The sequence below is a fragment of the Hypanus sabinus genome, chromosome 17 (genome assembly GCF_030144855.1).
Source record: "Hypanus sabinus isolate sHypSab1 chromosome 17, sHypSab1.hap1, whole genome shotgun sequence".
Lineage (NCBI taxonomy): Eukaryota > Metazoa > Chordata > Chondrichthyes > Myliobatiformes > Dasyatidae > Hypanus > Hypanus sabinus.
This window is the reverse complement of record NC_082722.1, coordinates 30,556,303-30,578,788: the sequence shown is the minus strand read 5'-3', so window position 1 is coordinate 30,578,788 and position 22,486 is coordinate 30,556,303. Positions and strand designations below refer to the sequence as shown.

Here is a 22,486-nt window from a genome sequence, read left to right as displayed (position 1 = left end):
CGATGGAAATTTTTTCTATACATGGAATTAAATGATATTGCCAAATAATAGAAAAAGCACAGAGAAAATTTAAAAATCAAATTTAAGGCATTCAAGATTCTCTGATTTTATGAATAGAAACGATAAGTTGTCTCAACCACCATCGCCCAGTGGCACTCATATCTACTGTGATGAAGTGCTTTGAGAGGTTGGTCTTGGCTATAAAACTTCTGCCTAAGCAAGGACTAGGACACACTGCAATTTGCCTATCGCCATAACAGGTAGGTCTGCAGCCGATGCAATCTCATTGGCTCTCCATTCAGGTTTGGATCACTAGACAATAGCAATACCCTATGACAGGCTGCCTCTGTTCTTCCCTCTGCAACTGGATCCTTGACTTCCTTACCGGGAGACCAGTCTGTGTGCATCAGAAATAACATCTCCTCCTGGCTGACAATCAACACTGGCACACCTCAAGGATTTGTATTTAGCCAACACCTCTACTCTGTCTCTATACCTACAACTGTGTGGTTAGGCACAGCTCAAACGGCATCTATAAATCTGCTGATGATACAACTAGCATTGGCAGAATTTCAAATGGTGAAGAGGTGTAGAGGAGTGTGATAGATCAACTAGTTGAGTGGTGTTGCAGTAACAACCTTGCACTCAACGTCAGTAAAATCAAGTAAGTGATTGTGAACTCAGGAAAGGGAGGCTGTGGGAACACACACCAGCCCTCATTGACGGATCAGGAACGGTAAGGATGAGCAGCATCAAGCTCCTAGGTGTCAGATCTCTGACGATCTATCCCGGATGCAATTACAAAGGAGGAATGACAGTGGCTATACTTCATTAGGAGTCTGAGGAGACTTGGTGTATCACTAAACACAATCATAGATTTCTACAGATAGCATTCTAACTGGTTGCTTCACCGTCTAGTATTGGGCGATGGGGACACTGGACAGTGTCAGAAGAAACTTAAGAAAGTTGTAAGCTCAACCAGTTCCATCATGGGCACTAACCTCCCCAGCATCAAGGACACCCTCAAAAGGCAATTCATCCATTATTAAGGACCCCATTCATTCAGGACATGCTGTCTTCCCAGCCCGCTGTTTAATGCGATGCTGTTCTCTGTTCCCTCACGGACTGATGCCAAATAATGATTTGTTACAGGAGTGATGGATGCTTCCTTGATCTGCAAAGCCCAAGACCAAAGCATTGGAAGCAACAGTACAAGACTTTGCAGATGTCTGCACACTTGCAGCACACATGAAAGGGACCTGCAAGAACTCGCTGGCTGCCTCGCTGTGGCAGCAAGAAAATTTGGCTTAACCATCAGCCTGTATTAGAAAGAAGTTCTACTTCAACCCACACCCCATACCTGCAGAAACCTGCAGAACCACGAATTGAGATTGAAAGCACACAGCTGAACAATGTTGACACCTTCACCTATGTGGGAAGCTGCTTCACCTCCTCCTGCAGTGCAGCTCAAAAGCAAAAGTTGAGGCATCCTTTGGCAGACTGTGCACATGTGTGTGCAGAGAACGCGGCATCCAACTGAAGACCAAACTGGCAGTCTACAGAGCAGACATCCTGACTTCTCTGCTGTACAGCTGTGAAACATGGACCCCATCCCACATCAAGAAGCTTTATCAGTTCCACCTGCAGTGTCTTCACAAGACAGAGCTCCCGCCACAGAAGTGTTACGCAGGGCCGAGAGCTCTGGCACAAAGATACTGATCATGAAGGCTCAACTTTGATGGGTTGGACATATGGTCTGGATGGAGGACAACCGCTTTTCAAAGATGGCACATGGCATCAGGAAGCAGGGAGGCCCGACAATCCACTATACAGATGGCGTAAAGCATCCTTGAAGGCAGACAATATCCCTGTGACCTTGGCCTTGGCCAAAGACCACAATGCCTGCACCTGGCAGTCTACAAAGGCAGCAGCACATTCGAAGAGCAGTGGCTGAAGGGTCTTGATCAAAAGTGCCAGGACCGCAAGGAGAGTCGACCCAACCCTCCAATGGCTGTAGCATGCCCGGCCCGCGGGCTCAACTGCACTTCCCAGTTCAGGTTTTGCTCTCATCAGAGACGTCATTGACATCATTGCTATTCCTGACGGACTTCCAAGAAGACCCTCAAGTGGCTGGAGGACACACTGAACATTCCAGGAACAGCTTCTTTCCCACCCCCCCACCCCCCACCACCACCATCAAATTTCTGAATGGACAGTGAATCCATGAACACTACCTCACTTTGTCACTACTTCTTTAATTTTTTATATAAATTACTGTAATTTATAGCTTTTTTAAAATTATGAATTGCAATGTACTGTGACGCAAAACAAATTTCATGACTTATGCCAGTGATATTAAACCTGATTCTGATTGTCATCTTTCCAGAATTTATATATATATTTTTACTAGTAATACAACAACTTAAGAACAATTAGTTTTTAAAGATATTACACATAAGTTTCCCAGTGAACCACACAAGTTTAAAGAGAACGTGACACCGGGCAACATCAAATTTAGAGAACCAGAATCAAGTGAAGCTGTACCTAATCACTGGGGTTTCCAAAAACAAAGACAGTATCTTACTAGTCCTTATTTCAGCTATTTATCAAAGTTGACTATATGTTTACCTAGCCACCCCCAGAAAAGAATGCCTCTATTTGCCCAAGCAATAGGATGCATTCAAAAATAGCTCAACATGGTATCACAATGTCTTGACATGAATTTTAACTTTTGCTGCTCAAACCACCGACTCTGATAGGTACACTGAACCAAGCATAACTGTTTTTAAAACAAATATTAAGCTGTACATAAAGATCAGAAAACTCTTTAATATTCTCAATGGACAGTGAATTACAGTTAATTGGGGTTTATTTGGGCAACTCTTAAAGAACAAAAACAAATTGGGAAAACAGCTGAATTCCCTTCATTTATTTGGGACACCATGCTGCTGAATTGGGGCAGGAGACTGTTGCCAAATAGTCTAGTGTCAGTTGCGTGCACATCGTGTGACCGTAAAACACTACACTGTGCTTAAAAAGAACAGTTTTTAAATAGTCTCACTTTTGTATTTGTGTTCTAAAGCAGTGATTTTTGGCACGGATAGTTGTGAGTAATAAATAATAAGACAATTCAGAATGGTTACGTTCACTGTGGTTTCAAGCATTCAGACTTGGAAATGCCAGAAATGAAACTGAAATGATTTCACTACTTCAGCAAGTAAGGAACTACGAAGAATTTGAAGATATCAACAATCATCTTGAATGTTACAATGAAAATATAGATTTGGAAGATGCAATTATCGAAAGCACTGTTTGAAGGCAGTCCACTAGCTGCACGAGGTGTTGGCACTGATTTTGTTCATTTACGGTCAGTCAAAGGAACATATTAGCATACACTGAATTCCTCCACCAATAAATATTAGGAACTAATACAGTTTTATAGTACTGTAGTAGTTTTGGTAGTGTCTATTTTGTATTTAGTTTAAATACATAATTTATTACTCGGTTAAACAGTAATCTGTCTTGATTAATACTGTTTTAACTATTTCCATGAAACTTCAGTAAATTGGGACAGCTACATAACAGGCCAAAATATACTGGTCCCAATGTGTCCGAATTAACTGGAATCCACTGTACTGGAAACCGATGTACTATAAAATAAAGACTGATTTTGATGTTTCAGAGTCAACGTTAATCTCTGGAAGTTTGCAATTGTTTCGAGTTTCAATAATTATCACTAAAGATTGCAGATTAAACACCTTTTAATCTTAGAACTTTTAAAGGACACTTATGCAACTTAAATGTTTATATTTCAGTTGATTCTTTCTCTTTAAAAAATGCTCAGAGATTTATAAAATATCTAAGCCTCTTACTTATGGAGTGGCAGGATTTTCTAACATGGTTGACTACTCAACCAAGTTGATTATAAGCATTACTGGAAGTCCAAGAACCCCTACAGATGACATCAGAAAGCAACATACACGAAGAAAGGGAGAATCCAAGAAACAGATACTGTAGTCAGGCTTTTTTCCCCCCCAAGATTAGTTTCAAGCCCCATCAGTACATTGCTTAGCAGAACATTTATACATGTTTTCTGTGCTTATCCATGCCATGGGTTAGAAAAGTTTCTTTGCCTCAAACACAATGTCTGCAAGCAATACTTTCAAACCCTATTCAGCAGATTAACTATATAAACTTTAAGACAAAATGACTGCAAGCATACTTTGATAACAAATGAACCTCTGACATGATAATTTAGGAAAAGCTAAATGCTCTGCATTAACCTAATTTAATAGCATTACTGATAATAAAATGTTATCTTTTCTACAAAAAATATAACTTTTTAAGGTTATCATTTTCTTTTCCTACCAACACAATCCCTTGGGTTAAGGGTGACTTACTTCCACTCTGGCTTTGTGAGATCAAAGTTGCCTAATATGGTCAGTATGGGACTTGGTGCCCGATGGGGCAGACAGTTTAGTATTACGGGAAGTAGTGCGTTGCTTCCGCTGGGTCTCTTGGTGTTCTGACAAGGAGAATGAGATTCTCAACACAGATTCAAGCTCGCTAACCTTGGACTGGCTGTGGAGCACAGATCCTCATGAGTCAGTGAGTATGCTACATTATGTTAAGACCTTGGAAATACTCTTTAATAATTTAATTATCCATCTGCATTTTTGTTTTGCCACAACAGAGCTCAGAGTACATCGATACATTAAGTCTGATGTCAAACATGCAAACAACATAGCCAGCCCATTGGAGATTACCTAGTATAATTAAGGCCTCAACACTGTAATTATTGACCCATGTGAGGACATCTTGCCTTGGCTTTCTGGCTTGGTCATCTTGCCAATGGACATGACAGACTATGAAGGTAGACTTTACAGTAGCTCTCCAAGATTAGTCCATTGTGGGGAGTCCAAGGACAATGATTACTGTTGTTCAGTAGACCAGAGCTTTGCAGTGAGGTGTTCATTTTAAAACCTCCATTTTCTCAAATAGACAAAGGTTGTTTTCATACACAATGGCTTTTCTTGTAAGTTATTTCCCAGGGCCTCTTCATGATCTTTCATTGCCTGAGGACAATGTTGTCCAGAGGGGCAGAAGGTGTTTTTTTTGGCTTTTGGGGATAAGGCTCATTATCCTGAGCACTTCTGTGAAATCAACAATGACTTGGAAGTTCAGCCTCAAAATATTTGCATACATTTTTGTCAAATTTATTACTTTTAAAAGACTGCTTTTTAAAAAAAAACAGGTTTTTCTTCGAATGTGGCAAAATATTTTACAAACCTGATCATTTGCAAACTTCCCTCACAAAATAGAAAGTGACCACTACTTTCAGTAGGTGTGTGTTCCCTGTAAATGGTCCCTAACATGATTTTCCATAATGCAAAGCTGTATTATTTGTGCATGGTCAAGAAATGTGAGTTGAAAGGTTTATTGTCTACACCCTCAACTCCCACACAAATTCAATGATAGCTATTTTTATTTAGTATCCCAAATTTTTGGATGGTGATTTGATAATTCTCTAAGGATGAATTCCTATTGCCCAAATGGCCTTAACACAAGATTAGACTGGACTATTGATCAATTTCAAGAAATATTAAAAAATAAGACGGTATTTATTGCTCAGTGATTAACTGTTGCAGTTTCAGATCCTATGCTTCCCAATAGCAAAGCCACATGGAAAACTATGGATAATAACAAAATAGTGTATATATAACAACTACTAACGGATGCTGAACAAGTGCAACCTATCTACATCATTTTCTTAGGATTTTTGATCAAATATAAATCCCCACCAGATTAGAGGCACAAGTTATTTTATTTAACCAAAACCACTTACTTCACCTCTTCACCAGCAAAATCAAACACCTTTGTGATTGTGACCTTTCCAGGTGATTTTAGTTTCTCTGTATCTTTCACTAAATCCTGATGCTTGTTTGACTTCTCTTCAACTGATGTTTCCTAAAGTGAAGATACAACAATAACTATTATACATAATTAATCCATACCCAAATAGTACAGTTTATCAATAGCAAAACCATCAAAATGACTTCAACTGGTCACATGCAATGGTGTAGTTAAACAGAGAATCATAGCTGTCAAGAAAGACCCCCATCAGATAACAATAAAATGATTTCTCGTTTCACAAGTTACCACCTAAACTGGTCAGTAAACACATGTAAATCTGTTTTCACCTGGTGAAATCACTTTTTACAGCTTAAATTTATTCATATGCTTTTGTTAACCATTAAAAGAACATCCGATGGAGGGTTAGTTCAACTCCTGTTTATTACCATATATAGATTTTCCATTTCTACGCCGTCATTCAATTTATGAACAAAAGGAACTCACCTTTAGTTTTGCTTGTTGTTACAGTCAGAACAGAAATTAGTTTAAATTACCACAGACTTAACTATAATTTTCGATACTGACTTATTTCCTGAAACCTAAAGACTAGATTATTATAAAGTAATATTTAGAACAGATTCTTCTGCCTTCTTGTTAAAGTAATTCTTACCAAATTGGGAATGCATTCAAGTATAGTAACAACTTAGTTTTCCAAAAATACTTAAGAGACTAGCACTCAAATAGCAGTACATTTATAACATAAATATAAGGGGTCCACATCTTATCCTCATTCTGTATCCTATTTCCAAATTCCTCTTTAAATCCCCATTCCTACACCACCAAATAAATATATTGCCCAGAACAGAACCACAGTCATTAGTAAACCAGAGAACTTAATTCGGTGCTGTGGAGGGTTTTTCCAGTTATGTGGAAGGGTGACTTTTTTCCCTCCAGACTGTCACTGAATTTTCCAATTTATAAAACCTCCCTCAAGGTAAATGATTATAAAAATGGTTCTTTATTCAGTAGCCAGTATGGATTAAAACAAAAATAACCTATTTTAGATATCCACTAATTCAAACTTCAGTGTTTGAAAACAAAAAAAATATAACATGAGAAATATAAATTATATTTCAATCTTGTAGAAGGAATTCTAAACTTCTTACAAAGTAAAGCAGGGATGAATGATCACATCTTCATGTAGAAGTGATCAAAGAATAAAGACAAAAGAAAGAGTGGTTAAGAACTGAAGCTCAGAAAAATAAAATAGTTGACCAGAGTCAATAATTCTCCAATTGCACAACAATATTAACAACAAGATGGAACCCAAAACTAACTTTCCCAAAGCTCAGAGAATTCACCTAGCCTACATAAATCCACATAGTGCATCTCACTTTAATTGGCAAAGAGAAAACACTGCAAATGCTTTCAATAATTCTGCACTGGGCTGGGAAAGGGAAAAATAAATTAATTTGGATTATTGTCAGTAATTCCCTAGAAGAGATATGTAGCTACTGATTAAAATCAGAATTAGTCTCACGGACTGTTTATAAACAAAGCATAGAGCAGATGTCAAATTTCTCAAAACACAAAATCCAGAAGGAAAAAAAATGCGAAAGAGGTCAGAAATTATATGACTAAAAAAAAAACTTCAAAGGAATAAGAATGAACAAAAGCTGTACTTGTTAATTCTCAATGCACGTTAAGATCTAAGATGGCACCGCTTACGGTGGCCGTGTTGCGAGCTCCATACCAACTTTACAGTATACTGCTAATTTCTGCAATTTCCTTCGCATTGCTTGTTCAAGTATGGTTACATCAGATACGATGGACTGACTCCTCTGAACACTGGGAAAATGGCATTTACCCACTGGGTGCTGCCTTTTCTACACTGAGATACCCTGCTTATGCGATCCAACGGAGGATCATTATTACATCACTACTACCTCGTAAGTGGCGCTGGAGGCAAGGGAGAAGGGCTGGCGTCCTGGTGAGGTTGAGACAGCGTGCTAAACCGCCAATACTCCCGAGCACGCTCCTGGAAAGATATGTAATGTTTTGTATTTTGTGGAGACCTAGCTGATGGAGGAGATACTGGATAACACCATCGAGTCCTCTGGCTTCTCCCTGTTCTGGGCGGACTGGTCTAAAACCTCTCTGGGAAGAGTAACGGAAATGGGGTCAATAATGGTCAATAATGTTTGGTGCGACCCTCAGAATGTGCATGCCCTGAAATCCTTTTGTTCCTCAGATCTGGAGTACCTTGTGCTGCAGTGTAGGCCTTTCTGGCTGCCTAGGGAGTTCACGGCTGTTATGATCACAGTTCTGTATATTCCGCTGCAGGCTGATGCTGACCTGTCTCTCACAGAACTTTACGAGACCATCAGCACCCTGGAGACTGCACACCCAGAAGCTGCCTTCATTGTCGCTGGTGACTTTAATAGAGCGTCACTGTCTAAAGTCACTCCAAAGTTTTGTCAACACATCCAGGTGAGCACATATGGAGATAGGATACTCAACCACTGCTACTCTCCCGTCCACAATGCTCCTCCGCCCACTGTTTGGAAAATTGCCGATATACATGCAGAAGCTGAAACAAGAGGCAGCCATAGTTAAAACCATCCACTGTCGGTCTGACATTCGGTCTCCATACCACAGGACAGCTTTAATGACTCTTTCACAATGAAGATGTCTCCGCGTTCACAGAAGGGGTCATGAGCTTCTTCCAGAAATGCATCGAGGATGTTGTCCCCCCCAAAAATCAGTCAGGATCTTTCCAAAGCAGAAACCCTGGATCAACATTTCCGTGCGAGCAGCACTTACAGTGCAACACAGAGCTTACACTGCCGGTAACCAACAGGAACTCAAGAACTGCAGTTACAATCTATGCTAAGTCATCAAGGCAGCAAAACAATAATACAGGGACAAGATCCAGACACAACTCTCCATCAACAACACACGCAGCTTATGGCAAGGTCTGCATGCTATCGCAGACTTCAAAGCTAAGCTCAGTGGTGCTGTCATCTTTGTTGCCTCTCTCCCAGATGAGCTAAATCTTTTTAACGCTCAGTTCGATTTTGCCAACACTGAGCTCCTGAGGAAAGCCACCAATGTGACCTGCACCTTGATCATCTGAGGCTGAAGTACGCAGGTGTTTCCAACAACTGGACAGTCGCTAGGCTGCGGGACCGGACGGCATTCTGAGGCAGGTATTCAGGATGTGCGCGGAACAACTGGAAGGTGTGTTTACAGACATTTTTAATCTCTCCCTCTCCCATTGTAGAGTGCCCTCCTGCTTCAAAGCATCCACCAGTGTCCCTGCACCTAAAAAGACAAGTAACATGGCTCACAACTAGCATCCTGTCGAACTCGCCTCCATAATGTGCAAATGTTTTGAGAGGCTGGTCAAAGATTACGTCTGCCAACCACACTGGACTCCCTACAATTCACCTATCGAAACAAGCAATTAACAAATGAAGCAATAGCCACAGCTCTACACACCATCCTTACATATCTGGAGGAGGAGGATGCTTATGCAAGAATGCTATTCTTGGACTACAGTTGAACATACAAAGATTTCAAAGGTACATTTAATGTCAGAGAGATGTATACAATATACATCCTGAAATGCTTTTTCTTCGCAACCATCCACGAAAACAGAGTAACGCCCCAAAGAATGAACAACAGTTAAATGTTAGAATCCCAGCCCCCCCCACCATGCGTAAACAGCAGCAAGCAGAGATCTCACCGGCATAAAAGCATCAGTGCCCCCCACCAAGTACTCAAGCATGCAGCAAAGCATCAATAAAGACCCAGAAGACTACTCATTCACCCAGTAATTCAACATAACACAGGCTCTCTCTCTTTCCCTAATAAAGGAAAAAGAGATGTCTCTGTTTCACAGAAAGAGGGGAGACATAACAAACAACTCGCTGATTTATGGTGTTAAAAGTCTGTTGCATCGCTTTTTCCAGTCTGTGTGCCCAAGGAACTCGGGTACCAGGGCACACAGCCTGCAGCCAGCTTGCTGCTTTCAATCTTCCATCTCTCATTCAACACCACAATTCCCTCCAGGCTTGACAAGAAGCTCAGAGACCTCAGCTTTCACCCTGCCTTGTGTAGCTGGATTCTGGTCTTCCTGTCAGATCACTGGCAGTTGGTAAGAATTGAACTGAATTTCAGTTTATTGTCATTTAGAAACCGCAAATGCAATGCAGTTAAAAAATGAGACAATGTTCCTCCAAAATGATATCACAAAAGCACACGACAAAACAGATTACACCAAAAAATCCACATAATGTTTGGCAATCCCCAAATCCAGAGTCCGGAGAGGCTGCTGCATATTAATATTGTGCTACCATCTTAGCGCGTTCCCCAGAAAGGAGCTCCAAACCCACCAGACAAAACAAGACTACCCAGACACACCAAGTCAGGAGACCAACTCTACCACCCAACAAACCAAAAACTAAAGCTACAAGACCTACACAAAACCACAGTTACATATAGTTATAGTTAACATATAGTTACAACAGTGCAATCAATTCCATAATTGATAAAAAGAAACAGACCATGGGCATAGTAAAAAGTCCAAAGATGTTAAAAGAATATAAGTTCCAAAGAAACCACCACAGTTTCCACAAGTCCTCAGGGTCCCGATAGACTTGTCATCCCACGCAGGCAGCAGAAGGGAATACCCCCGCTATGGACTTCCACGGTGCCGCCGGACTCAGCCTCACAGACACAGTCACAATGAAAGCTCAATCGGACTCAGCCTCGCAGACACAGCCCACAATGAAAGTTCCATTGGACTCAGCCTCACAGACGCAGCCCACAATGAAAGTGCCGCCAGACCCAGCCTCGCAGACGCAGCCCACAATGAAAGCTCCATCGGACTCAGCCTCACAGACGCAGCCCACAATGAAAGCTCCATCGGACTCAGCCTCGCAGACACAGCCCACAACGAAAGCTCAATCGGACTCAGCCTCACAGACGCAGCCCACAATGAAAGCGCCGCCAGACCCAGCCTCGCAGATGCAGCACACAGTGAAAGCGCCCCGACCGCAGCGGACTCCGAGTCCATCGAGCCTCCGACCATCCCCTCCGGCACAGCTTCTCTGAGCACCATCCTCTGCCGAACGCACTACGACGCCCCCGCCAACGGCCACGCAACCTCAGACCTGGGGGCCTGTTCTTCTCAGCAGAGACCCAAACCTCACAACAGCAGCAGCAACGAAGAAGGCCTTCCTGGAGATTTCCAGATGTTCCCCGTGCTCCCACGTCCATTTTTCATCAGATTAGGATTGTTCATGGCACCCTGCTTGACAAATAACAGATATCAACTCCGGAGAGGCCGCTGCAAACTGCATCACGCTACCATCTTGAATTAGAATAAGAGTGGGCTCCCTCACCTCTGCCCCTCTGACCCTCAACACTGGTGCCCCTCAGGGCTCTGGCCTAAGCCCCGTCTATGACTATGTCGCTACCAACAACTCCAATCTTACCACATTATCTAATTAAATGTGCTGATAACACTACACTGATTGACCTAATCTCAAATAATAACGAGGCAGCCAACAGAGAAGTCATCACCTTGACACAGCGGTGTCAAGAAAACAACCTCTCCTTCAAAGTCGCAAAAACAAAAGGAGTTTGATGTTGGCTACAGGAGAAATGGAGACAGGCTAACCCCTATTGGCATCAATTGATCTGGGGTAGAGAGGGTGAACAGCTTTAAGTTCCTCAGCAAAACATCACTGAGGATCTCAGGTGGACTGTACATACCTACTGTGTGTTAAAAAAGGCACAACAGCGCCTCTTTCACCTCGACGGTTGAAGAAGTTTGGTATGGACCCCCAGATCCTAAGGACTTTCTATAGGGGCACAATTGAGAGCATCCTGACTGGCTGCATCACTGCCTGGTATGGGAACTGTACTTCTCTCAATCGCAGGTCTCTGCAGAGAGCAGTGTGGACAGCCCAGCACATCTGTAGATGTGAACTTCCCAATATTCAGGACATTTACAAAGACGGGTGTATAAAAAGAGCCCGAAGGATCATTGGAGGCCCGAGTCACCCCAACCACAAACTGTTTCAGCTGTTAACATCCAGGAAACGGTACCGCAGCATAAAAGCCAGGACCAACAGGCTCCAGGACAGCTTCTTCCACCAGGCCATCAGACTGATGACTTCATGCTGATACAATTGTATTTCTATGTTCAACTGGCTGTCCTGTTGTACATACTATTTATTACAAGTTACTATAAATTGCACATTGCATATTTAGACAGAGACATAATGCAAAGATTTTTACTCACGTATGTGAAGAATGTAAGTAATAAAGTCAATTCAATTAAAAAAAAGTACACAACCAGTTTCTCATCAGTGACTCAGTGAAGTCATTGCCAAGCACTGAGAAGAAAGGCAAGCAAGACTTGGCTTTTCTAAGCTTTTCCATTCGTGCTAACTGGGGCAGCACAACAGCGCAGCAGTAGGTGCTACACTTTACAGCACCGGTTGTAAGATCAGGGTTTGATTCCCGACACTATCTGTAAGGAGTCCGTAAGCACGATGCCGTTTAATCTGGCCACTCACCTACTCTTCCACCTTTTAGAGCTCCACGATATCAACCAGAGACCAGGGTGTCAAAGCAAGCCACAAACTGTAAACCCAATCTTCTGCTCGTTCTCTGCAGTTGCACAAATGATCGTCTGTCATCAACTAGAAAGTCCTGATTGATCTGCTCCATCACCTCACAGGGAGTGAAGTCCAGATCAAAATTAGTCTCTCCATAAGAAAGCTTTTCTCTTCCCGTCTTTTTCCGTGACTTTAATTCTGCATCCCTGGTCTTTCAACCATTCACGAAGAGGAACAGCTTCCTGCAACTTAGCTTCTGTAAGTCTATCATGACCTTGATCACCTCTGTCAAATTTCCCCTCAACTGCTGTTCCTCAGCTCAGCTCCTTGCAGGCTAACTATGCAGCTGAAACTTAAACTCTTGGATCTGATTTTGAAATATTTGAATTGCTCCATAACCTTATCCATTCTCTCCTCAGCTTCTTCCTCATTTCATTTGTGCCACATTGATGTTTCTGGCTTCAATTATGTACAAGTTCTTCATCCTAAAATAGGTTAGTGCTCAATTACTGGCACCAAGTTCAAACTACACTTCTAAGGATGCATCAATGAAAATTAATCCCGAGGGTCTCATCCATATTTTTAGGGGGTACAAAAGATCCTGTGCACAACACTGTAAACCAAGCAGGTTATCTCATGTACCTCATCCTCAAAATACAAAATCATCAGACTATTAACACATCATCTCGAATGGGAACTTGCTGACACAAATTAGTTATCACATGTTCCATACTGCATCAATGGATACAATTCAAAGACACTTTGTGCGCTTGGAAATGATAAATGGTGCTATATAAATGCATCTCTCACTTTAACAGTCCTAGTTTCTCAAACCAAGCTTTTGCTCACCTGTCCAAATTTAACCTCATTAGTAACATTTATTTGAAACAATAAGTGCTCCCATGAAACACTTCATGCTGTTTTATTATATAACATACAAATTTACATTCACTTGGATGATCAAAATGGCCAACGATAAATCAGATCAAATCAATAAAATCACTATTGCCCAAAGATAAAAACAATCAATATTTTCTCTTTGCAGAGTTAAACTGACTTCCAGTCGAGCTGCGATGTCCAATGATACTGTGGCTCAGACTGAAGATTTTTTTTAAAGTTTGTGGTGATAGTTTTTGGAACAACGCAGGGAGTTAGGGGTCAGGTTAGTGTTTAGGTACAGGAATGAAAGGGAGTTAGAGGTCGGGGCAGTAAATGAAGAGCCTGTGCAGGAGATTGAGTCCAGGTTGAAGCACACTGCGGTCAAACACCAGCATACCCAGAAATTTTATCACAGGTGCTGAGGAGACCAGCAATTCCCAGGTCAAAGACCAGAGGCAGATTGGAAGTCCGTATGGATAGTGAGTTCCAGTTACAGGCAGGAGTCATAAGGGTCGGCAACAACCCTCCAGGTCACAGGGAGAGGTTCATGAGAGTCTGGAAGTAGAGACCTGAAGATCAAACCCGCTGAAATTCAGAAGGCAATGCTGAAGTTTGAAGCCTGAGAGTAGAGGCCTGAAGAAGTCACGAGGGTCTGGGTCGCCAGAGTTGGAGGTCCGCTCAAAATCCGGTGTCAAGGCGTGAAGGTCAAAGCTATGATCAGCGCCCAGGGGTGAAGTCCAAAGTTGGAGGCCCTAAGCTTGTGAGCTGGAGAATTCTGGGACAGAAGGCTGCTTACCCTGGGGATGGAGGCCGGAGTGGGTGTGTGAATGGGGATGGTGGGGGGGAAGGAAGAGTGGTTCAGATGGGAAGGCAGCTTGTCTTGCTCTTGTTGTCTTGTTTGGTTTTATTGTTGCTGCTGGAACACAATGGGCATGCTATGTCTGTGCAGGAACGTGTGGCGACAATTTTGGGCTGCTCCCATCACATCCTTAGGTGTGCTGGTTAACACAAACAATGCTTTTCAATGTATCTGAATCAACAGTAGCATCTACTATTTCTGTTTCTATTCAGCCAGTTTCATGATCCAGCTCAGTTTTTGTCAATTACCTCTTTGGTGGAAGCTGGAATAGTTGCCTTTGGTTTTGCCTTTTGCCCAACATCACTCAGGAAGCTGGCCCAGAGATCATCGGCCTTCTTCTTTTCCATCTTGGCACATTCCTCGGGATCAACATCCTGGTCACACTCGCCTTTGCCCTCATTACCACATTCTGAAGATCGCGTGTTTCTGCTTCTGTCAAACAAAAGCTTATAAATAAGGATTGGAAGGGTGACTTCTAAGCACATCAGATCTGCTTTAGGCACTGCTGTGGAAAATAGGCTAAATTTAAAAAAAAGAATAAAAAATATTTGCATTATATTTCCTTGTCTAACATACAGATTGATTTATCACATGTATGTCGAAACATACAGTGAAATGTATCAATTGCGTTAACAACCAACACAACCATTGCAGCACCAACACAGCATACCCACAACATTCGAGAGATCAACACAGAACACAACCTGCACCGAAACAACAACAAATCAGGCCCCTTTCCTCCCGTGATTGACCTTTACGACAACGGCAAGCGTTGACCAGTAACGTTTAGTAGGATACACTGAAGAAGGGGGAAATTATAGAAACAGTGAAAAGAAGCACCTGCCAAAGGGCTGCTAGTGTACTGCACTGAGATTAAAGTAGAGAAGCAATCGGTTAAGAGCCACAGTGATTTCTATACACAAGACTCATCATATTCCAGAGAATTAAAAGTTAGCAAGGACAAGTTTAGAGTTGAGTGTTGATGAGAGGAGATGATGAGAATATATGAAAGTCTGACATCTGAGTAATCAGGCTCATGATTACTCAGAAAAGGTGGAAATCAATTAGCACATTTAATGAAAGAAAATAACTTGAGAAAGCTAACAAGAAAAGATTAAAGAAGCAGAGAGACTCTGCAGCAATGGGGAAAAATTAAGAAAATGTGCACAGCTGAAGGGGCAGATTTTGGGAAAAAAGAGTTTGGAGAAAGCAAATATATTGTTCCATCAACAATAAAGGGAAGTATACAATGAACCCGAACAACCGACAGTGTTGCCACTACAGTAAGTGCTCCTCTTAGCCACATCTCAGTAATATTCAATTTACTCACCTAGTGGAGATTCGTTTTCCTGACTTTTTTGCTGACTTCTTTTTCTGGGGCTGTTCATCATCATCCTCGAGATTTTCTTTTACCAGCTCACTGACATCATCTTCACTGTAATCTTCATCTGTAAAAGTCAGAACAATGTTACTCTCTGAGTCTTTTGACTAGTAAAACAAAGTAAGTTCCAAATCAAGGCAAACTGGACCAATGAAAATTGAAAATGAGTCAGAAGTCAATTGGTCAATACACCTCTTATGCCATTGGTACAAGTTCTTACTGGAGAAAAAGTAAATTAGGTGATGCAAAGAATTTTCTTCATTGCTGCTGGGTTGGCAGTAGGGGCGGTGGAGGGGGGGGGTCGGTGATGTTGGAACATTTTTTGGAGAAGAGTTTTTGAAATAGTGAAGCATATCACTGCTGTGTTCCTCATTTCTGATTTCATTAGTCACAAGAATCAAAGGTATTATGGAAGTTTACAGCAGGAGGCCATTCAACATGAAATGTTCTTGTAGGCCAAAATAAAGCCACCTGGACTAACTTTACATTGCTTGCTCTGTAAACCAAAGGGGAAATTAAATGTGGCGAGGGACCCCTGCTACATCATCCTTTCAGGCACGAGTTCCAGATGAGCACCAGTTTTTGGAAAGAAGATGCTTGTTCTCAAGTACCCTCTAACTCTCCTGCAGATTATCCTACACCCTGTAACTAAAGATCTCTCAGTTCAGCACTTCCTTCCTATATTCAAGTCCCTATTTTTTTTTTTTTTTTTATAAACACACTTTTCTTAAATCAACCCCCTCTGTCCCAATAAAAACCAGGCCAACTAATCTCTCCTCACAATTCAAATTTTCATCACCTTGCAATGATCAGAATTTTACTCAGTTTTTTCACTATGCTCTGACCAGCCTGAATATGACATTCATGTTACAACATACTAGGCATAGAAAAGAAAGGTTATCTTCAGGGACCTGTGGACATATGCTATCACTTTTCTCAGTAAACTACTGAATAATAAGTATTTCCTTGCAGACAAGGTTGATTCTTTTATCATCATTCCTTCCCTATTTAAACAGTGCATCCTCTTAGTAAAATCTCCAACCCAAAAGATTACACAACATGTAGGAGAAATTGGAAAATATCATCCCGTACTTCTTAGAAGTATCTAAACTACCTGCCTTAACCTTTTCCTCTAGCAGGTGGTTGTTTAAACAGTTCAGTGGATACAGAAATGGTACTTGTTTTGGCCTTCTGCTGTGGCGCATCCACATCAAAGTTCAACATGCTGTACATTCTGAGATGCTCTTCTGCACACCATTGTTGTAATGCTTGGTTATTTGAGTTCCTGTCACCTTGAAACCAGTCTGGCCATTCTCCTCTGACCTCACTCATTAACAAGGTGTTTTCACCCACAGAACTGCTGTGTTGTTTTTCACATCATACTCTGTAAACTCTACAGCCTGCTGTGAATGAAAATCCCAGTGGGATCAGCAGTTTCTGAGATACTTAAACTACCCATCTGGCAGAAACAATCATAAAAAGGAAATAAAGGAAGGCATTAAACTAAAAGCTCATGCATACAAAATCACCAAGTAGTGGGAAACTGGAAAATTGGGAAAACTTTAAAAAGCAACAATGAACCACTAACCGAGCAATAAAGAAAGAGAAGCTAGATTATGAATGAAACACCCTGGTTTTCTTGGCTGATTAAGTCTAGGGAAGACACTCTCAAGTCCCTCCAAACTCGTGAGATTGAGACGGCTCGTCCCACCCCAAACCCCAGTTTATATGGATGCTGTGTAATTTGCTAGCCTGTTACAAATTCGTGCCATGGTTAAAGGAATTATATTTATGAATCTTAACTTAACTAAAGGATTAGTAAAGAACAACAAAAAGAAAAGGGCCCACTCTAATTAAACAGTGAAATGTGCACAAGTTGGAACTCACCTTGAACTTCTCTGCCACTCACGCACTGTGCCCTCAGTAAACATGAAAGCACACATCACCTTCTGAACGTCACTCACGATCCTTCGGAACAAACGGTCTCCTACTGGATCATATGCTACGACCGGTTCTCCCCAGCGTCTTCTCTCTCCATCTCCCGCCGAACACATGCCCAAGACCAACCTTGTTGCCCCTTACCAAGAAAACCTACCGCTAATTTGGATGGCACACATTCTACATCATCCCTTATCTTCAACAATAACCCAAACAGACTGAAAGCGGAATAAACTGCTCTTACAGAGCTGCTAAATGAAACACCTTTGGCATAACAGCAAAGATGTGAACCAGGACATTAATTGAACAGAAACTAGCACAAAATATAAAATCAGATAGTAAAAGTTTTTATAATTATATAAAGCAGAAAAGAGTGGCCAAAGTGAGCATAGGTCTCATAGAAGATGAAAAGAGATAATTGATATTGGGTAATGAGGAAATAGCCAAGGCTCCAAATGAATATTTTGCGTCGGTCTTCACAGTGGATGACATATCTAACATACTGAAGAGTGAAGATATGGATGCGAAGGGAGGTGAGGACCTCAATACAATAGCTATTACTGAAGAGGTAGTGCTGAGCAAACTTGTGGGCCTGAAGATAGACTCGTCCCCTGGTCCTGATGAATGCATCCCAGGGTACTGAAAGAAATGGCAGAGGTTATAGTTGAGCCTTTGGTGATAATTTACCAAAATTCTCTGGAGTCTGGGCAGGTCCCAGCAGATTGGAAGAAGGCGAATATCACACCACTGTTCAAAAAAGAATGTAGGCAAAAGGCAGGTAACAATAGGCCAGTTAGTTTAACATCTGTAGTGGAAAATGCTTGAAGCTATCATTAAAGAAGAAATAGTGACATATCTGGAAAGAAATGGATCCATCAGGCAGATGCAGCATGGATTCAACAAAGGCAGGTCCTGTTTGACAAACTTACTGGAACTCTTTGAGGATATAACAAGTATAGTGTATAGAGGGGACCACATGGACATTATTTACTTGGAATTCCTGAAGGCATTCAATAAGATAATGATATCCACTCTACATCCTAGGTATAGGGAATGTAAATATAAAGACGTACAGATTTTTACAGATGGATCAAAGGATCCAGAAACTACAATTGTTGACAGCAGATAAACTGGCAAAAGCAGCAGTCAAAAAAGGATCTGTAGAGTCAATATTAAACTATCAAAATCAAAGGGGAAGAGCATAGTGTGGAGAAGGATAAATCAACAGTAGCAGCAGCATTGGGATAGAGCAATAAAAGGAAGACATTTACATTCAATTCAGAACAGAGTAGATATGGGAAGGAGTAGGGGAGTAAAGCGGAAGGAACAAGTAATTATAAGTAGACTGAGAATTGGGCACAGCAACCTTAATGGTACCCTGGCCATCATAAATAAACATCTGATAGGTTTTTGCGATCTATGTCAGGAGACTGAAATGGTAGAGCATATCCTTATTTCATACAGGAAAGACAACAAATGCTACAATGATAACACAAAATAGGACTGGTAGAGAACATTGTTAAAAGTTTATTGGAATGTAGGCAGAGTGATCGGGGAGGAAATGGTTTTTTTAAGGGCGATGGGACTGGAAAGACGACTTTAGGCAGTCAAGTGAATGGACAATGAGGGTCAGTAAATCCTGAAGATGGCAGTAATGCAACAATGTGGATGCCAACTGCAGTAAAAACTCAAAGAAGAAAAAAGAAGGATGTGTAGAGTTGGGGGTGATGAAGTAGCATGGATAGAGGATTGGTTAACCACTAGAATGCAGACAGTTGGGATACATGGGCGTTACGCTGGTTGGCAATCAGTGGTGGGCGGTGTGCCACAGGGGTCGGATCTGGGTCTGCAATTGTTCACAATATACATTAACGATCTGGAAGAGGGAACCGAGTGCAGTGCATCTAAGCTTGTTGATAACACTAAATAGAGTAGAAAAGCAAAGTGCAGAGGGTATGGAGAGTCTGCAGAGATATATATACATAGGTTAAGTGACAGTGAAGAGGAGGGTCAAGGGTCTGGCAGATACAGTACAATGTTGGTAAATGTGGGGTCATCAATCTTGGAAGGAAAAATGGAAGATCAGATTATTATTTAAATGGTAAGAGATTGCAGCATGCTGTTGTGCAGAAGGACGGGAGTGTTTGTGCATGAATCACAAAAGGTTGGTTTGAAGGTGCAGCAGGCTATCAAGAAGGCAAATGGAATGTTGGCCTTCATTGCTAAAGGGATTGAATTTAAGAACACGGAGGTTATGCTACAATCATACAGGACGTATCTGAAGTACTGCATGCATTTCCAGTCTTCTTACTTGACTTTGGAGGTGGTGCAGAGGAGGTTCACCAGGTTGATTCCACAAAGAAGGGGATTAGACTATGAGGAGAGACCGAGCTGCCTGGGCCTTGTATTCGCTGGAATTCAGAAGGATGACAGAAGATCTTATAGAAACATAAAATTATGTAAGGGATAGATTAGATAGAGGCAGCAAAGTTGTTTCCACTGGTAGGTGAGACTAGAACTAGGGGACATTGCCTCAAGATTCCGGGGAGTTAAATTTAGGATGGATGTGAGGAGGAACTGCTTTTCCCAAACAGTGCGAATTTATGGAGTTCTCTGCCCAAAGAAGCAGTGGAGGCTATCTCAATAAATATATTTTAAGTTGGATAGATTTTTGCACAGTAGAGGAATATAAGGTTATGGGAAAAAGTCAGGTAGGTGGAGATGAGTCCATGGTCAAATCAGTCATGATCTTATTGAATGACAGAATGGCTCAATGAGCAAGATGGCCTACTCCTGCTCCTATTTCTTATGTGAGGTTCTAAAGCCACTCAGATCACATTTCTTACCCATTCTGATGTTTGGTCTGAACAAATGAATGTCTGAATGCTTTTAAGCACTGAGTTTTCTGCCATATGATTGGCTGATTAGATGCTTGAACTAATGAGCAGGTGTAAAAGTGTATCAAAATTCCACTGCAATCTTTGATACTCCTCTTCACTATCTACAGCACCACCTATTTTAGTGTCAACCACAAACTTACTAACCATTGCTCATATTTTCTCATCAAGATCACTGACATGGATGCCATTTAAATCCAACACTAGCCCCTGGAGCAAAGCAGTGACTAACCCTGACCCTCATTATCTCAACTGCTTGTACTTCATTGAATCAATTTATAGTAACATCCTGAGTTCTGTGCCCCTCAACTATTATAACATCTTGCAATTATCCCTTCTGACTCTGTATCTTCTGGGGTACATCTCTCCCTAATGCATGCACATGACCCCTCCTTTCCAATGCCTGTACTCCACCTCTTTCTCTCTTCCAACCTCAAAGCCTTTCGCTCACCGTCCCTCCCAACACAATTTGAGCAAATTTATTAGTTATTGCAAGTGTTTCTTCTTTTTTCCTCGTCTTGTTATTACCATATGTCCAGCTTTTCTTTCATATACACCAAGGATTAAAAGTGGTCTTTGGATAAAACTTTGAAGATTGTACTTCATCCTTCAGCGTTGCATCATACTACAGATTCAAAATGAAAAATTACACAATCAAAGGGGAAAAGCAGAGTTGCTGAAACTCTGTATTTATGCAATGCTGTACAGCGAGTAGAGTCTCATCTTCACAGTACCTGAGAACGTGTTCAACCTTAACTCGGGTATGTCCGTGTGTAGTTAGCACTATCTCCTACATCCTCAGGTCTTGCTGGTTCATTGGATAATTGGAAACTGTACATTGCACACTCCTCCCCACCTCCCCCCACCACTCAGTATATAGAGTGATAGAATCTGGAAAATGTTGACAAGAATGTGGGGAGAATTAAACAAAAAGATTAAAGGGGTTGGGATAATGTTCAGTCTGGACTCGGAAGTCCAACGGCTTGTTCCTGAGCTATATGTTTCCATGACTTTTTCACGCCCTTTCTTCTAATCACAGATGCATGATTTTTTTTTTATTTCTAACACCGAACTATTATTTATAATAACGTGTTACACCCTCTTTCTGAGAACAACCATCACCCTTGGTGCTGAGTAAACCTCAGGCTAGAATCGGTATCCAGGAACGGTCTTCAAGTGTTACTACGTCCACATGATATTACTTATCCTAGGTACTCAGTCCTGAACAGGTGCCTTAAATTACAATCCCTACTCCTTCAATACTCCTGGGCAACTTCGCAAACAGTTGTACGGGGACGTCCAGGAAGAACATTTTATTCTGTTTCAGAGGCGATTTCAAAGCCTTATTTAAAAAAACACATTTCCAAGAGGGAAACAAATTATATTCCATTAAAGCCGCCGATGATTGTCCCCGTCTGACACCGCTACAGGTGTGTTGGGTATGGGGGAGGGTGAGATGGGCCCCCCACCCTCTCGCTCCACGCGTCTTCCCCCACAACCCGACCGAAAAGAGAAGTCTACCTGAAGGCTCGTAGTCCACGTCCTCCTCCGACGAGTAATTCTCGGAATCACAGTCCGACATCTCTGTTCGGGTTGCCCTCTTACAATCCAGTCCAGGCAGTCCCGGCCGTTTCACGCCGAGCCCGAGTCAGGGGGTCGGTCCCGGTCCCAGTACGGCGGCCGGCAGCGGACAATCGGCCCACCAATCCCCACTCTTCCAGACACATTCAACACAACCTTCAGCCTACTTCAAAATTTACAAAGCATGATGCAATTTACGGAACGCCTCACAAAGGCAACGGTCTCGCGTAATAAGACGTCTGATATCGAGCTCAGAACCAAAATTTGCACCGAATCAGCCGACTCCGAATTCAAGCACACGCGTTTACTTCAAAACAAAAACATCGCCTCTAACAGACAGCCGAACTACCTTTCTGTGACGTCGCATTGTTCTACACTCCGATAGGTTGTACTCTATGTCAATTAAAATAAAGGCCTTTCTATTCCCACCTCTACTCGCCGCTGATTTGTTGTTTCTTGCAGTACG

General features: G+C 41.8%; 1 protein-coding gene across 2 annotated transcripts in view; it reads right to left on the bottom strand.

The window, feature by feature from the left end:
- cfdp1 (craniofacial development protein 1) overlaps positions 1 to 22,349 on the bottom strand; it is a 203,903-nt gene extending 181,554 nt beyond the window's left edge. Inside the window, exons 1-4 of one of the 2 annotated variants that reach the window (XM_059992789.1) lie at positions 21,961 to 22,349; positions 15,554 to 15,671; positions 14,472 to 14,652; positions 5,846 to 5,967 (exon numbers count right to left, since the gene is read on the bottom strand). In XM_059992789.1, the coding sequence (XP_059848772.1) occupies positions 5,846 to 5,967; positions 14,472 to 14,652; positions 15,554 to 15,671; positions 21,961 to 22,021 (482 nt within the window). In that variant the 5' untranslated portion in view covers positions 22,022 to 22,349. Of the gene's footprint in view, positions 1 to 5,845; positions 5,968 to 14,471; positions 14,656 to 15,553; positions 15,672 to 21,960 lie in introns of both variants that reach the window. The other variant, XM_059992788.1, reaches the window with a different exon arrangement.
- Between the last annotated feature and the right edge of the window lie 137 nt (positions 22,350 to 22,486).